General features: G+C 33.6%; 1 protein-coding gene across 5 annotated transcripts; it reads left to right on the top strand.

Moving 5' to 3' along the window:
- On the top strand, nucleotides 8,418-15,676 carry LOC109345097 (folylpolyglutamate synthase). Of its 5 annotated transcripts, none has more exons than XM_019583882.1 (17): nucleotides 8,429-8,521; nucleotides 8,556-8,640; nucleotides 8,815-8,957; nucleotides 9,041-9,106; nucleotides 9,511-9,620; nucleotides 10,014-10,074; nucleotides 10,791-10,874; nucleotides 10,986-11,042; nucleotides 11,174-11,234; nucleotides 11,651-11,697; nucleotides 12,189-12,266; nucleotides 12,622-12,786; nucleotides 12,888-13,178; nucleotides 13,596-13,674; nucleotides 14,061-14,213; nucleotides 14,851-15,005; nucleotides 15,310-15,676. In XM_019583882.1, the coding sequence occupies exons 1-17, from the start codon at nucleotides 8,432-8,434 to the stop codon at nucleotides 15,367-15,369; spliced, it is 1,785 nt and encodes a 594-aa protein (XP_019439427.1). In that variant the 5' UTR covers nucleotides 8,429-8,431; the 3' UTR covers nucleotides 15,370-15,676. The 5 variants fall into 5 exon arrangements, 4 of the variants coding, with proteins under 4 accessions (XP_019439431.1, XP_019439427.1, XP_019439429.1 ...); XM_019583884.1 differs by having other exon boundaries at nucleotides 8,431-8,521; nucleotides 12,891-13,178; XM_019583883.1 differs by having other exon boundaries at nucleotides 8,433-8,521; nucleotides 14,854-15,005.

Genomic DNA, 17,604 nt, shown 5'->3' on the forward strand with positions numbered 1-17,604 from the left:
GTATCAGCCTTTCTATATGTCGTACACCACGGACATGACTTTCATGGCAATGTCGTGGACATGGTACACGAGTGTCATGCAATTCTCGTGGACCAAGGACACAAGATCCAAGTCGTATCTTGGATCCACGATATCCAAACAACATATATACATCCCCACCCCAGCTCAAACGACACCGAAGGAAGAAAACGCATGAGAAAAATTTAGGGTAATCTGTAATTGAAGAAGTGTGATTATTCAAGGTAACTGAAAATACTTTATATTTTTCAGTTCATTTACTTGTATTAATTTTATTTAATGTTACTATATGTTTATATGTATATGACAATTATTAGAGATATTGTTAGTAATTTTAGTGATGAGGAGGACATTGAGCTATGTGTTGATGATGATGATGTTCAGATTACCACTAGTAAACCAGATAACATAATATATGATACTCCTTCATATTTTTTCGTTAGCATTGATTATCAATCTGGACAAGATTTTCCATATAGAAGTACTCACATAAGCAATGATGTGGATAATGATCTCCTTGTTGGTATGCAATTTGAATCAAAGAAAGCAACAATAAATGTTGTAAAACAATTTCATATTAGGAATTCTGTTGATTACCATGTGGATGAGTCTAGGCCAGATAGATATGTTGCAAAATGTAAATGTGTTGAGTGTAAATGGAGAATTCGGACATCGAAAAGTGTGAAGCGTGATATTTGGGAGATTAGAAAAATTAGTAGAAGACACACTTGTGTATCTACTAATATTTGTCAAGATCACACGAAATTGAACTCATCTTTCATCGCAAACTGTATTGTTCAACTAGTATCTGAAGATCCTGGTATACCAATTAAAGCATTAGTTAAAGAGGTAGTCACTCGTTTTGGTTATATGGTGACATATAGGAAGGCTTGGATTGCTAAACAAATAGCAATGTCCCAAATTTATGGTGATTAGGAGGGATCGTACAAGGAGTTATCTCGTTGGTTGAATGTTGTCTAATATTATGCATTAGGTACAGTTGTAAGATATTCAGCATCTAACCATGAAAAACATAATACTTACATTCTTGATAGAGTATTTTGGGCTTTCAAGCCATGAATTGAAGGATTTGCTTTTTGCAAACCAATCCTTCAAGTGGATGGCACATTTTTTACGACAAAATATACTGGAATATTGCTAATAGCTAGTTCACAAGATGGTAATAGACGTATATTCTCAGTAGCATTTGCCATTATGGAAGGAGAGACCTAAGAAGCATGAGAATGATTTTTCTACAATATCCAGACATATGTTACCCCACAACCAAATATTTATATAATATCATATAGGGGTACAGGTTTGTTGGGTGCACTTCGTACTGAGCTCCCACAATGGTGCAATGCAAAATCTGTATATTACATCCGTCATGTTGCTAGCAATTTTAACAAGGAGTTCCGAGATAATGATATGAAAGAAAAAGTCGTCGAAATGGGTATGTAATGAAATTTATGTAAAATTCCTTGTTTATGTGATTTATGTTAATATTAATAAACTTGTTGTAGGGTCTGAATTGATGCGGCCTCGATTCGAGCGAATGCTTGCTCTATTGCGTCAAAAGAATTCAAGGGCAGCAGCTTGGTTAGACAAGATCCTAAAAGAAAAATGGACGCAATCATATAATAATGGGAGACGCTATGGCCATATGGCGACAAACTTGGCAGAATGTGTTAATGTCGTTCTGAAAGGAGCAAGAGCCTTTCCAATTACTGCTCTTGTTAGAGCAACATATCATAGACTGAACTCATGGTTTGTACACCATACAAATGAAGCAACTAACATGATAAGGGCAGGTCATGTATATTGCGAATAATTGACTAAGGTGATCAATGAAAATAACTAAAAAGTTACATGTCAAGTAGTACGAAGTTTTTCACAAGAATCAGGAGTCTCGGAGGTTGAAGTTGCTGGTACCGATGGGAGTCGACACTCAAAGGTATACACAAAGAGACTCATCGAAAATTGGTGTGATTGTGGGAATTTCGATCACTTAGATTGCCATGCTCCCATGTTGTTGCTACATGTGCATCATTGAACTTAGATTATTGACAGTTTATCTCACCAATTTATCGGTAAGAGAACTTGCAGAAGGTTTATGGACATGAGTTTTAACCCATTGGAAATGAAGAATATCGGCCTCCTTATTTAGGTCCAACCTTCATTCCTAATCCCCTTATGCGTAGGAACCGTACTGGAAGACCAAAAATTACACACATACACAATGAAATGGATGATTCTCAATCCCAACAAATTAAAAAATATGGGTGGTGTAGGATGAAGGACACAATAATAATAAATGTTCATTTAGAAGTACCGAAGTCGGTCAAAGTTCAAGGCAAAACTAAATTATGTAACGTTAGAATTTATGTAATATCAACTTGTGTAATATATTGAAATTTATGTAATATCAACTTGTGTTATATATTGAAATTTTAATTAACTACCCCTAAATAAATACACTAAACATATATAATTACAATATGTAATATCAACTTGTGTTATATATTGAAATTTTAATTAACTACCCCTAAATAAATAATTAAAACCTAAATAATTACAATAATTAAAACCTAAATAATTACACCAATTAATTAAGTTTAAAATTTTCGGTTACCAAAAAAATTACAGTTATTAAAACCAAAATAAATACACTCATCAATTAGTTTTTCAAATTTTTTGTATACCAAAATGAAACTTTAATGAATCTCGTGGACTCAAACCACGAGATTGGTCAAAATTCAATGAAACTCGTAAACGCGCATACACGAGATTGGTGCAAGCTAGGGTTTTAATGAATCTCGTGGACTAAAACCACGAGAATTGTGCCGAGATTTTAATGCAAATCGTGGACCGTTGCCACGACTTTAATGAAAGTCGTACATGACAGCCACGAGATTGGCCTAAGCTTGGTTTTAGGGATATAAAACCATGCATGGCTAAAGCACAACTTCCACGACCAGCTTGGAAGTCGTGGACCCTATCCATGAGTTCCCCGAAGTCGTGGCTCCCATCCATGACTTCCAACCTCTATAAATCGAGAACATCTCCTCTTCATTCTCACACCAAATCAGCATCATTCCCTCCTTCCGAATTACTTTCAAATATTTCCCGATATCTTTAGTCCAAAAAATGGAACATATTGGTCCAGGTCCTATTAACCCTTCCCTTCTCAACCTTCAAAAAGACCATGTCTCCACCAATATATGGAATGATGGAGAGGTTACGTTTCGAGCAAGATACAATTTTTGGCAACGATTACCATCGGCAACGGTGTTAGAAGTTATTCGTAACACTATGTTCGGTCACATTCTAGATATTGATACAATCGAAATCAACAACCACCTCATTACAGCATTAGTTGAGAGATGAAAGTCGGAGACTCATACCTTTCATCTACCTATTGGTGAGTGCAATGTAACACTTGAAGACGTCGCATACCAACTTGGGTTACCTGTTAATGGAGCTGGTGTTACTAGAGTTACGAGTGCAAATTGGGAAATTATTTGTCACAACTTGTTGGGTGCTATCCCAACGAATAAGCAGATTATGGGCCAAAGGATCCAAATGAGTTGGTTAGACTCAACCTTTGTCGTGCTCCCAGAAGGTGCTAATGATGTTGTTGAACAACATGCAAGAGCCTTCATATTACGCGTGATTGAAGGCTTCCTCATGCCAGATACATCAGGGTCATGAGCCCACCTGATGTATCTTCCATTGCTGGAGGACTTATTACAAACATACCAATATAGTTGGGGTTCAGCTATATTGGCATGTCTATATCGCGGATTATATTGTGTGGTGCTGATTAGTCGCTAGATTGAAATTTGAGGATGCTTGTTACTTCTACGGTCATGGGCATATGACCACATCCCAATGCTGGATCCAAGACTACATGATGATGATTTACAAATATTTTCTTTAGTCCAAAGGTAAATATTATTTTCAATTTCTTTCAAATTGTAATAGTTTATATTTCAAACTATTTGTATCATACTAACTTCATATAACATTATATTTTAGGTGGTCGCAACATCTAATCACCATCAAAATTCTTGGTCATGCAACCAACATAATACAGTCAATGTTGAATTGTTTGTGCATTGATCAAAGTAATTTCTGTAATAATATTATTAATTTATTTATTATTATTTCTATTTTTTTAATTCCTTACTAATTTTTTTTATATATCAGTTTGTATGGACCTCATATAGGAACATTACATATGTGGGCCCCATGCCCGATATAGCCCGAGCACGTGTGCCCCTCATCTGCTTTGCACTTGTTGAGTGTCATGCTGCTGATCGGGTTATGAGGCAGTTTGATCTACAACAACCCATCCCAGAAGATCCAATTAATCTAGAGAAACAACACAAGATGGATCTACGTAGGAAAAATGACTACAAATGTCCACAAAAGCATAACCAGTGGATTCAAATTTGGAATAACCGGGAAAGCTATGTGATAAATAGTTTTCTCGATGATCACTCTTTGTATCAGTACTTGCAGTATATGTAGTGGTACTTACAAAGGACAAGAATAACAAAATTTTCATTTCTAATTTATTTTAAATTGTATTGACATATTCTAATTTTTTCAACTTTTTTCAGTACAATTTTATTGAAATGATTCGGGATCGGTGTGTTCCAACAAATGTGTTTCCAAATTCATTGCAGTCACTCAATGACGTCTACCAAAACTACAATGAGATGATGGAAGCGTTTGCTCAACTACTTCCACCCGCCTTCTCCTCAAGTACTTCTCAAGCTCCTCCTATACAACAGTTTCAAATGCCTGTTACACCTGAGTTTCGACAACATTATGAGAGTCAAACTCAGACGGATACTTATACGTAGGCACACACTCAAACTCTTTCTCCTCAACAACAAGAACCCTTTGGGTTTGAAGGTTTCGGAGCAATGGGTGACTACTTCTTCTCTCACTTAGCATTTTCTTCACAATTTCAAAGAATGTCATCAATGTTTGGCACTACTTCAAATACTCCATTGTCGGCATTCAACTCTCAACGATATTATCAACCGAAAATGCCTTCACAACCGACAATGCCTTCACAACCTGACGAAGACGATGAAGATGATGATGATGATGACGACGGAGATGAGGAGCAGCCACAACTAGTTAGAGGTGGAAGACAACATCAATCACAACAACATCTAAGAATCCAACCACCTTGAAGGAGGAATACACCTGGATGTGGAACATCATCTCATAGGCGTCATTAGGAATTTCTATTCTCGTTCTATTATTTTTTTAATGTAATCATTTTCGAATTCCTAATACAATTATGAATGTCATTTCTATGAAATTGTCTTATTATTTTAATTTATGCATTTTATTTTTAAATAACTACTACAATAAATGTTTAAAAATATCAAATTTTTTAACTAAATTCCATAAAACTAACACTTTAGTAAAATTATCATATTCAATTTAATTTTACAATTTTAATTTAAACATATTATTTTTATACACTAAAAATCATAAATTTTAACTTTTTTAAAAAAACTCACACTGTAATCGATAAAACTAACCCCTAAAATAATAAATAAACCTACCATATAAGTGTAAAAGGAAAATTTAAAACTCATCATATCCCATCAAATCTCGTGCATAGTGTACACGACTTATGGAAGTCGTGCATGCTATCCACAACTTTGCTTGAGAAGAGAGAATGTGTAAGAAAGTCGTGCTCTGGTCCACGACATTCATTGGGAAACACATTTCCCATCCACGACTTTAGTGAAATCGTGGACCCTATCCATGAGATCCATAAAAAGTATATCATTCTCGTAATTAATTGAAAACTTATATTAAATATGAGATAGTGTAGTCAAACTACACTACCCATGTAAATTCCATATACTAGCCTATTTGAAGTTTTGAACAACACTAATGAGTACAAATGGGTCAATTCATTTTTATTTTATTATCATAAAATTATATTATGACAAATATTATTTCAATGCAAATAGGAAAATGATATATCATCTTCCTACATCTTCTTACTAATTCTTCTATCCACAATAAGAGAATATATGTTATAAGGAAATATTTTATATATTAATAATTGATTTACAAGTAATATATGTTATTCTATGATGAGTAAGAGGATTAGTAAAAAAATTTAGTAGATGATATAACGTTAATCATTCAAATAACATTAAATTACCGATACATATTGGTAACATTACATTACCATTACATATTGATTTCTTTTTAAATTCTTAAAAATAAATATAAAATTAAAATTCAATTTCGAATATGTATTGAGAATTGAAAGTTAAACTTATAGGAATTGGGTAAATATGTATTGAGAATTGAAATTAAAATTAAAATTCCATACGTTTTACGAAATCCATGATGGGTAAATATGTATTGAGAATTGAAGTTATTATTGCACATGAATTTTATAACTGCGTCAATTTAGAATATAAACTTTTAATTCTAGGTTCCTTTAAATGTATGTTAAAACATTAAAAATAGAGTTTAATATGTATATATTAACTGTATAAGTGTTTTTATACTGTCAGTAAATCATCCACCATTAATTTCTTAACCATTATTGACTCTCAAACAAAAATAATAAAAATTAATTGTGAATAATGTACTAACAGTATAAAAACTTTACAATGTTAATGCATAAATTTTAAACTCTTAAAAAAATGTGCAACATAAATCCTTTTAAACAGTATAGTTTCAAGACCAACCTATCCCACATAAGACTAGGGTAGGTTGCAAAAAAACTTTCAAGCAAGAGAAATTAAATGTTTATTATTCACATTTTGTTGTCACTTATTCTAATTGGTAAAAGTAATATTACATTTTTACGTTAAAACCGGTTAGGTGTACTAGACTCTCATATATTTTTAAGTTATTTTATATTTTCAAGTTAGTCATATACATTTTTTCGAATAAGTCTGTTAAGTTATTTTTTTATAAAATTCATCACTCAAATTACATTTTCATGGTCATATAAGTTGTATTCATATCTAACTATAAATCCACTTTTTAGTGGTGCCCTCTCGCAAAACTTATAGATTAAACCCAGTTATAACGAATTCATGAAAATTAATTAATAATTAAAAAATGAAAGGAAATTTTATGGAGAAATCAAAATGGGAAAAAATTATAGCACGAATTGAAAAAAATAAACATTTCATAGAACCAATACTCCAATACAATAATTTAGGTTAAAATAACCAATTAGCGAGGGAGAGACTTTGACCTATTTAAATATCATATCTTATATCATCATATGCTTTTAAATAAATCAATAAGCCATATCATAATATTAATTAGGTTAGACTTATGCTCTAAATAAGTCTTTTAACAAGATATATAAGTAAGACTCGGACTATTATATGCTATAGAATCTTAACCTGTTTATGTGAATGGCTAATCTAATGCCTAATTGTTACCATCCCAATTTAATGGGAGATATATCATTTTTATTTTTTTATCTTAATGTTATCAAAATAAATAATGGAATTAGTTTTTAATTAAAATTAACTTTTTTTATTTAATTTTATTCATCTTCCCCATATATTCTTATGGAGAACTATTAAGTGAGAACAGTTTTCATATAAAAATTGTGAGAACAATAAATCTGGGCTTTACAACTAATCATAGATGGTTAGAATTAGAAGTCAGTTAGTTATTAATCACATGATAGTCACGTGCATGCATCTTTTAATCTTAATCATTCAATTAAGATCCAATGAGATATATTAAGTGTTCTCATTTCTCACAATAATGCATTGTTCTTATGTGAGTAACTCTCTATCATTACAAACCAAAAAGATATTAATCTAATGTTGTAAGATCATACCGCTAAATCTCTAAATAGACAAAAAAAGGTTAACGTTTAATTTTTAGGAGAGCAACGAAGGATATATCAAATCCCAAAGGTATTATTTCCTTAGGGTAGGGGTGAGGAGGACCCATCCCTACCCACTCACTTCCTTAAGGTAGGGGTGGGTCTCATTAAATTTATGTCCGGGTTCAAATATTAGATTCAGTCAATATTTAGGGTCGGGTAGGGACCAAGTCTGTCACATCACATCCCGTCTCATGTCACTCACCCTAATTTTTCACCATATACACATGATTAATAATATATATACATATATCATTTTATATCTTAAATTTCATATTCACAATAACAAATAATATTGATGAAACTATATCTAAAATAAATATACATTATATTTAATCAAGTATAAAATTGAATTTAAATATTGACCAAATTAATATTTAAGATCGAATTAACTTCAAATCTAAAGCTGAATAGGGGTTAAAAAAATAACTCCCTAAATAAAGACAAACCTTGCTTATACAAAAGAAATATATGTTGGCACGTTCTTCTCTCGAAGAGCTGATGTGGGTCCTGCCTGAAGCTGAAGCCAGACCTATCATCTTCACTCTTTCTATCTCCCAATCCTTCCTTCTCATACCCACCTTCCATTTTTCGCTTCACCCCTCTCTCTAAAACTCTCTCTCTCTCTCTCTGCTTCACAGTTCACAAAAAAAAAACATTTTTTGTTCTGTTTGATTTCAGATTTCAATCCACAATACCCATGGCTCAAGGTACTTTCTTTCATCTCTGTGTATTCTTAAATTCCACATTTGAGTTGTTTTAATCTCTCTCTGTTCATTGGGTTCTTCCTTTCAACTTCACTGCGTTGTGCTTTTAACTTAAAGTTTAATTTTTTGATGTTTTTTCTGCTGATTTTACTTCATGGGGAATTTTCTTTACAGAAGGGGACAATGGGTCTTCAAAATCTTCACCAGTGACTCCTTATGAAGAAGCATTGGATGCTTTGTCTTCATTGATTACTAGACGCACTCGTGTTGGTGATGTCAATATGGGGGATCGATTCAACGTGCTATTTGAGTACGTAAAGGTACAAATGTTTGAGATTTGTGTTTGATTTGATTATTTTTTGTGATCTTAAGTGTTAAAAATGTTGTGATATTGATTGCATAGATGCTAGATTTGGAGGAGGCTATTTCGAAAATGAAGATTATCCATGTAGCTGGTACCAAAGGGAAGGTACTTTGTTTCAGTTTTGATGGTTTCTTGGACATGAAGCCATGTTAAGGACCTCATGAAGTTTGTGTTCAAATGAGTTGCTTTATTGTGTATCTGTGTTAGTTAAAGCTGTTTATGCTAAGGATTTAAATTTGCTTCTTTTGAAATTAACTTCATATATTGTCTCAATTTATAATCTTCAGTATTCAATGGGAGAGGTTCAAGCTTTCGTGAATGATTGATCATTGATATGTGGTTGGTAGTTTGTGGTTTCAGACTGAGGAGTAGCTTTGAAATTACAGTTTCTTGCTATTTCATAAATTGTAATTACTTCCTTCTGATGTAAGAACGTAACATGTATGTGTGTGTCCAACATTATTTCTATTTTAACTCTTGCATATCTAATGAACAGTGTGTTTCCATAGGGATCTACATGCACCTTTACAGAATCTATATTACGTAACTGTGGTTTTCGCACTGGGCTCTTTACTTCTCCTCACCTAATTGACATCAGAGAAAGATTTCGTATAGACGGGTGAGTACTTGAGATGCACATATTGATCTTATATCCTTTTTTCTATGAATTTTCAACTTGTGTCATCTTGCATGTGGAATTCATTTTCTCTGTTGAATGGGATGTTGAAATATCTTATCTGGATTATGTGTCTGTCCTTTTCTTTGTTAAGAGTGCATATTAATTAAACATGAGTTCTGAATCTAGTTATTTTGGTAATACTAGAATGTTGCCATAACAAATTAAACATTCATATTGGTGGCTACTGCAGTATCATAGTTCTAGTACTTCTCTGTTTTTCTCTATGTCATGGATGTACTAAGATACATCACATGTTGTCTTTTGTTTCACTTTGTGACATAGCTAGTGACAGTGTACTCTGATTTATTAGCATTACCCTTGTTGCTTCTGCAGTGTGGAAATCTGTGAAGAGAAATTTTTAGCATATTTCTGGTGGTGTTATGATAGACTAAAGGTATAGTTCTGTACATAAATACTTCATTAAATTTTGGGCTGAAGTTTTGATTGGGTATAAAACCAGGCTATTGCTTTTCCCGATTTTGATTCTGGGCTAGAACCAAATTACCTCACTATTTTCATACTAATGGTAACTTATTCCAATGTTGCTTCACAATTCTATAAACTAACCTGCCGGTTACTGTTAAGAGTGCAAGATGGCTAATCTATACTGGTTGCATTGAAGTTTTAAATCTATTTTATTTTTCCTTTTGAGTTATTGCATTGATTTCAGACGATATAATGATGGTAGAGCAAATAAATCAGGTCTAGTGGTGCCTTTCATAACAAACTTAATGATGTGCGAGCTTGTAGGCATAAGGCAAAAAGGGTTGTGAGTGATGCTTAAAGGTAGGGTATGTTGAACTGGAGGTGGTTAGTGTTAATATTCTCTCAATTTAGTGTCATATGGAACAATAGAAAATTGTTTTAATTGTTACTTTGGTGGTTCTACCGCAATCATCTTCTTTTCTGTGCTCTAATGAGATATTCTGTCTTAATAATTACAATTCTCGTATTGTATGACAGTAATACCATATTATCAAATTCATGTATACTTGAAATCATCACAGTGGTCACTTAGAAATGATGTTGGTAGATTCTTAGAAAATTTCTGTGATTTGATGTGGTTGCTCATAGTTTTCGTCTCTGGTTTCTCATTTTGATGCTGCACAGGAAAAAACCAATGATAATGTTCCGATGCCTACTTTTTTTCACTTCCTCGCTTTACTTGCCTTCAAGATATTTTCAGCAGAGCAGGTTTGATTCGTGCATTTTAAATTCCTATACAGACTTGTTCATATTGATGCTAATTTTTTTCTGTATTAATACCTATAGATAGTAGTTACTTTATTTCCAAAATGTATGCAGGTAGATGTTTCTATAATGGAAGTGGGATTAGGTGGCAAATATGATGCAACAAATGTGGTATGTGTTGTCTTTCCAACAACAATATGTTGGTCTCTACTATATTACCACTATAAGACTGCTTGACTGTTGATATTTTCTACAAAGTTAATATCTTGTAATAAGCTCATGCACATGTGTTGTTACTTCAGGTTCAGACACCGATTGTGTGCGGCATAACTTCCCTTGGGTATGACCACATGGAGATTCTTGGTTAGTGATCTTTTTTTGTATTTTAGATAACTGCTAATTTAATGCATATATATTGGTAATGAAAATCATGCAATAACGTTTGATATAAATACCAATTTATGTGGTTTGATGTATTGCATTTGCAACAAGATAGAGGAGGTATGTGAAACTTGGAAACTTGAAAACATTAAATGGCTGCATAGGTAAATGTGTGACTTGTTTTGAACCTACAAAATATGTTTAATCATGTCATGGATAATGTATTACTCTGGAAGTCATGGTATGGCCACCTGCAAGAAAATGGAAAGTATTTTGCCTTCGAAATTTTTTTGCAAAAATATAGATGATGTATCATAATGTAGTTGAACATTATGTTGCACTGCTACTGATTTGTTCAACCATTGAGATTATTTCCTTATGCTGGATTTTATTAACAGGGAATACACTTGGAGAAATTGCTGGTGAGAAAGCTGGTATCTTCAAGGTATTCTTTGAAGTAAAATGTTTGCTACTTCTTTTCAGATGCAGAAGAGAACCCAAGTAGTTAAGAGAGTAGATCAGTGATATAGTGTCGTTATAGTTGAGGGGGGCTCCCTACGACATGTTTTAAAATGATATTATCAAATCTACATGAAATGGTTTTTAGTAAAATAAAGTAATTTAAGTTTAGCCCGACATCCAGGATGCTATCTCCACCTGTGATGGAGCATTTCTACTTTAAATGGGAGTGTTCTTTATATCACAACCTGCCAATATGGGATTCACACTCCAATGTCATTTTCACGCTCTCCCCTTAAAAAAGGAAGAACATCTTTTGAGATTTGTATCAACAAATGTGCTCTTCATGTGTCGCTCTTCTGTGATTACATTTATCTTTTCTCTTTCACTTTCCTGTCATAACTCCCAATGTAGTTTTCTATCCTTTCTTCCTAAAACTTCCTTTTATTAACTTTATTCATTTCTATTTTGATGTAGCATCACATTCCAGCTTTTACAGTACCTCAGCCTGACGAAGCAATGCATGTTCTTGAAGAGAAGGCTTCTCAGTTAAATGTGAGTCCATTCTTTCATGCTCCTGTTTTACTTCCTCTGGAATGTACAAGTTGGTGCATGTTTGATTCGGAGTAAAATTTCAAACTCATTATGTTTAGTAGCTTAGCAATATTACTGGATTTTCTTTTAAAGAGAACAATGCCTTCAACCATATTCAACATGCCTTGTCATTCTAATACTACGTTTAGTCAAGTTTTGTCTCTATGCTCTGCTGAAATATACATTTGTAATGATCTTTCAAAATCCAGGTGATACATAATGCAAAATTAAGAGCTTTCTTGACTTACCTCATTAGAGTAGTTTTTCTCTTTTATTTTGGTATTTAATCAGATAAGCAGAACCCTTTTTACTATAGGTACCTATTCAAGTGACACCCCCATTAGATGTCAAATTATTAAATGGTTTAAGATTAGGGCTCCAAGGTGAGCATCAATATCTAAATGCTGGTCTTGCTGTTGCACTATGCTCTACATGGCTAAAGAAGACTGGACATCTTGAAGACACTTGTTTGGAGCAGATAGTAAGTTATAAATGTGGAAACTCGAGTTTCTACAACCTTCTCTTTTCTTTTTTGTCTAGTTTTTGTCTTACTGTTAAAGTGATTCATCAACCTGCATGAAGCAGCACACTTTGCCACAACAGTTCATAAAAGGATTGGCAACTGCAAGTATGCAAGGAAGGGCTCAGATTGTTATTGATCAACAAACCAACAAAGAAACCTCAAATGAACTTGTCTTCTATTTAGATGGGGCTCATAGTCCTGAAAGCATGGAAGCATGTGCAAGGTGGTTTTCTATTGCCATTAAAGACCAGGACCAGACTTTGTTTCATCAGAAGCCTGATAATTCTAAGTTCTCTAATGAAGTGGTGAAGATGCACCATGGTGAAAAAGCCCAACAAAAGTCCACACAGGTAGATTGAATATTTTGAATCTTATCATAATTAGGCCTGTTATTGAATGTATAGCAAAATAAGCTGATAAAGTAGCAGTGATAGTTGAATATCTGGAAAATAGTTATCTAGGTGGTTGAGTGTGATTTAAAGTATCTGTAGGGCATGTCCCATGGACAGAAATTTGAAGGGTGTTTCTACCCGTGGAGCAAACAAAATAAAAGTAACGAAAGTTAAGTCAGTTGTAGAACAAATTGCTTTGTTTAACAGGAATCATAAGCATAACTCTTTGAATCAAGTTGCATGACTCATGTATCTAGGTTGAATTTTGAAAAATATACTTGAAGTCTGGTATATAAGAGATGGAAACGATTATGCTTTTATCAATCTTGATGTTTCTTCATGAAGTTTTAGTTGAGGTCATTGAATTATTTGCAGATATTGCTATTCAATTGTATGTCGGTGCGAGATCCTCAGCTGCTCCTTCCTCGCTTGATGAAAACTTGTGCTGATAATGGTGAGTAATCTCTGGAATTTGCTAGAAGATGGTTACTTCATAATAGCTGTGTCTGATAACAATTTTAAAAGAGGAGGGACCACTTACTCCGATTTAAACTTACTCTTCATCCTAACAATCAATTCTATGGACATCTAATGATTTAGATCTACTCACTAATTCAAACCATTGGATTTCCCTAGAATTGATGACTAGGATGAAGAGTAAGTTGATCCCTCCCCATTTTAAATTATCCATAAAGTAATAAACATTTTACAAAATAAGTGTCCCTATGCTCGATTGATTCTGTCATCATTTCGGTCTACCCATGGAAAAAGTAATGCCAAATATTTTTTGCATTGGTTATTTTCCTGATAAAGAACTAAGCAACTAGATTGAAACTGTAGGTGTCTACTTCAAGAAGGCACTCTTTGTACCTGGTTTATCAGTGTACCACAAAGTTGGATCCCATGCTTTAACACAGAATGATATTAACATTGACCTGTCATGGCAGTTGACTCTTCAAAGAGTGTGGGAAAATCTCATGCAAGGGAACAAAGGTAAATTTATTGAACATACAAATTATTTGTCCAAAATTCTGATCACTAATCTATTCGATTATTTTAGATATTTTTCATTTTTTATTTTTCAAGTTTTTCTTTAATGAACCACTAGTCTTGCCCTTGGAGTTGATTCCCTAATTTTGACCACTGGGGACCTAATGTTAAGCTAGGTCCTATGTAGTTATTTTTAGCTTTCTCTGCCTCGCTAGCCGAAGGGGAGCCTTGGTGCAAAGGTCAGAGTTGTTGCCATGTTCAAGTAGTTGAACCAGCCTCTTGCAAATGTAGGATGAGGTTACCTACTGACTACTATAGACCCACATAGTGAGTCCAACCCTTCCCTGAACCCCATATATTGCGGGAGCTTTATAGTTTATAGTACTAGATTGCCCTTTCTGTTTCCCGCAGCTCTACTAAGCTGACTCTTGGGGACTTCATAAAAATTCTTAGGTTGGCAACTGTTGGTTTTAGTGCCTGTGGGTGGAAGTACCTAGTCTCTACCTAAGCATCTTTTAGTTCATTTTGGTTTTTACCCGAAATTGAGAGCATCTTATTCTACTCATTTTGTTGTCTTTTTTCTTTTGTTATTTACAGTTTAAACAATTTTCTGAGCTTAGTTTGTCGTCATTTGGCTTAGCAGGCAGGAGTATCAATGCTTCTTCTGAAGAATTAAAAGATGATATAGAAATGAGTGCAAGTAATTCTGAACACAGTGCAGTGTTTTCCTCATTGCCGGTAGCTATCAAATGGCTTAGGGACAGAGTGCAACAAAATCATTCAACCCGTTTTGAGGTAACATAAACTACATTGGACAATCGCAAATATCTGATGTAACGATATGTTAGATGTTAAGACTTTTCTTAACGAAATGATTGCTCGAGTATTTGCTTTGGTTAAAAACAACTCTGACAAGGTAGGATCAATCAATGATCAGTCTTATTCTATGAAAGTTATTATATAGATATGATACAAATTGCTCTTGAAATTATAAATCTTGTGTTACAAACAATTGCTCTTTATCATTTTTAATTTCAACTATATATATATCCACCGAGCATAAGATCTGACAGCAAAATTTGTCTGCATGATATCTCAGGTCCTTGTAACTGGCTCATTACACCTTGTTGGTGATGTGTTGAAATTAGTGAAGAGGTGATTTTTTTGGATTAATTGGAAGATTGGTTTTCATTCTGATTACTCAACTCATGTAAGTGCCAGCATTCTTGACTTATCCCACAAGTTGAGTCATTCCTACTCCATTGAAGTGCTAAAACAATTTTATGTTATTATCAACACAAGTACACAAACATATCCTTGGTTTTGGATCCATTCCATTGTTTTATTTCATTCATCAAGCTGGTACCTTTCTTTGTTTTCATTTGAATATAGTTGATTAGATGAATAAAAGATAACCCACAAGTCTATCATGTTTGGCTTCCTGTTATTTCTAATGCCAGTTCCTTGCTAGAATTTTCTCCTGGATTATGCTATGTTAATGATATTTTTTAATTGTTCAATTATATATATATATATATATAATTTAAACTGTTCTTATGAAACTCTGAATTTTTATGTGTAAAGAGGTAATGATTACACTTTTACTTAATTCATCTAGCATTGTTATTTGGAAAGTTCTTTGCTCCTCCCTTTTTAAGGGGAGCATTGAATTTTATTTTGTAGCTGTAATATGTGATAAAAATCACTGAAGTATAGGGGAAAACTTTAATACACAATTATAAGACTTCCAATGTTTTATGAGATTGAATGTTGGGTAGTAAAATATTAATAAAATAATAAATTCCATGTAACAGATTAGAACAATGTTGTGTTGGATGAGCAGACACATTGAAAATGAATGCATTACGGAGAAAATTGAAGTTTATTCTATTGTAGAAAAGATAGAAGGACCATGTCTCAAGTGCTTTGGATATGTGTAGAGGAGAACGTTAGAAGTTATATTTAGGAAAGTAACTCAAATGAATGTTAGCCCAATTTCTAAAGGAAATGGGAGACCAAGAAAAACCGTAAGTGAAACTATTAGGAAAGATTCAGAAACAATGTTTTGTCAATAGACATGATTCATGATAGAGAATATTATGACATTGGTCGATCTATATTGTCAACTCCACCTGATAGGATTAAGACTCGGAATTATATTGTATTCCATTTTATTTTGTGGAAGTCTTATCATGTCAATATCCTATTTACAAAATTCTCATATTACCCTCATCTTCAACCTCCAACTTCATCCTTACCTAACTTTCGTCCACCTCCAAACTGACCCCACCCCACAGGTGTGCCATAACCATCACTCGAGCAATATCTCATGATCAATGATGGCTCTATGACTCATTCATGATTGAGTCAGGCTTCAAACCTGATCAAGCTTCTTCACCCTTAGTTGTATTTTCTCACCTTGAGATGCCAAGGACCTCTGTCAGAGTCATGCACCAGACTGCTCTTTCCTCGGTCAAGGACAAGCATCAACATGTGTCAACAAGCAGAATAAGCATAATAGTGTTGGCTACTCTATTTTTACTTGCGATACAAGCTAGCTTTATGCTTTGTATTTTCACTTATTAAAATCACGTGTCCATTAAGTTGTTAGTTAGTTATTCTGTTTTTAGCATTCTCCTTCATATAAATAAGGATAATTCACTTTGATAAACTAACCAATTCACTAATCAATAAAGAAGTCCATAAGTTTCATTCTATTTCATTTTCTCTGCTTTCTGTTTTCTTTGTCTTGGAAAAATTATTCCAAGATTCGTGTGAATCTGTCTATTATGGTATCAGAGCTCTTTTAAAGAGCTCTGCTACATTCACCATGTCCTTCGAAACTTCTTCTAATCCAAGCATTAATCATCCAGCCATGAATCTAACACAAGATCCAGCTAGTGCACTTGTGTCACCTCTTCTAAATGGAGAAAATTATCATCAATGAGAGAGAGCAATGGGAATGAGTCTCATGTCAAAGTAGAAACTACCCTTTGTTGATGGTAGCATCAAAATGCCTTCAAAATCATATCCTTTGTACAAGGCATGAGAGAGAGCTAACAACATAGTAATTTCTTGGATAAAAAGGTTAGTAACACCCTCAATAGCCCAAAGTGTAATTTGGATTGATAAGACATATGAAATATGTGATGAATTAAATGAAAGATTCTCTCAAGGGAATTTGTACAAGATAGAAGAATTACAAGGAACAATCACAAATTTTAGACAAGAAGACCTTAGTGTATCTAACTACTTCACAAAACTAAAGACCCTTTGGGATGAGCTTGATAATTTCAGGCCCATGCCAAAGTGTAGATGTGAGATACCATGTGGAGAGGTAAGCCTTGATGTAAAGAAGCATAGAGTAATAGTGTTCCTAAAGGGCCTCAATGAC

The sequence above is a fragment of the Lupinus angustifolius genome, chromosome LG04 (assembly GCF_001865875.1).
Source record: "Lupinus angustifolius cultivar Tanjil chromosome LG04, LupAngTanjil_v1.0, whole genome shotgun sequence".
Classification (NCBI taxonomy): Eukaryota; Viridiplantae; Streptophyta; class Magnoliopsida; order Fabales; family Fabaceae; genus Lupinus; species Lupinus angustifolius.

Coding starts and splice junctions, on each gene's coding strand:
- LOC109345097 (XM_019583882.1), top strand. CDS start 8,432: ATGTGGGTCCTGCCTGAAGCTGAAGCCAGACCTATCATCTTCACTCTT. Junction 13,179..13,595: donor CCCAACAAAAGTCCACACAG/GTAGATTGAATA, acceptor AATTATTTGCAG/ATATTGCTATTCAATTGTAT. Junction 13,675..14,060: donor GAAAACTTGTGCTGATAATG/GTGAGTAATCTC, acceptor TTGAAACTGTAG/GTGTCTACTTCAAGAAGGCA.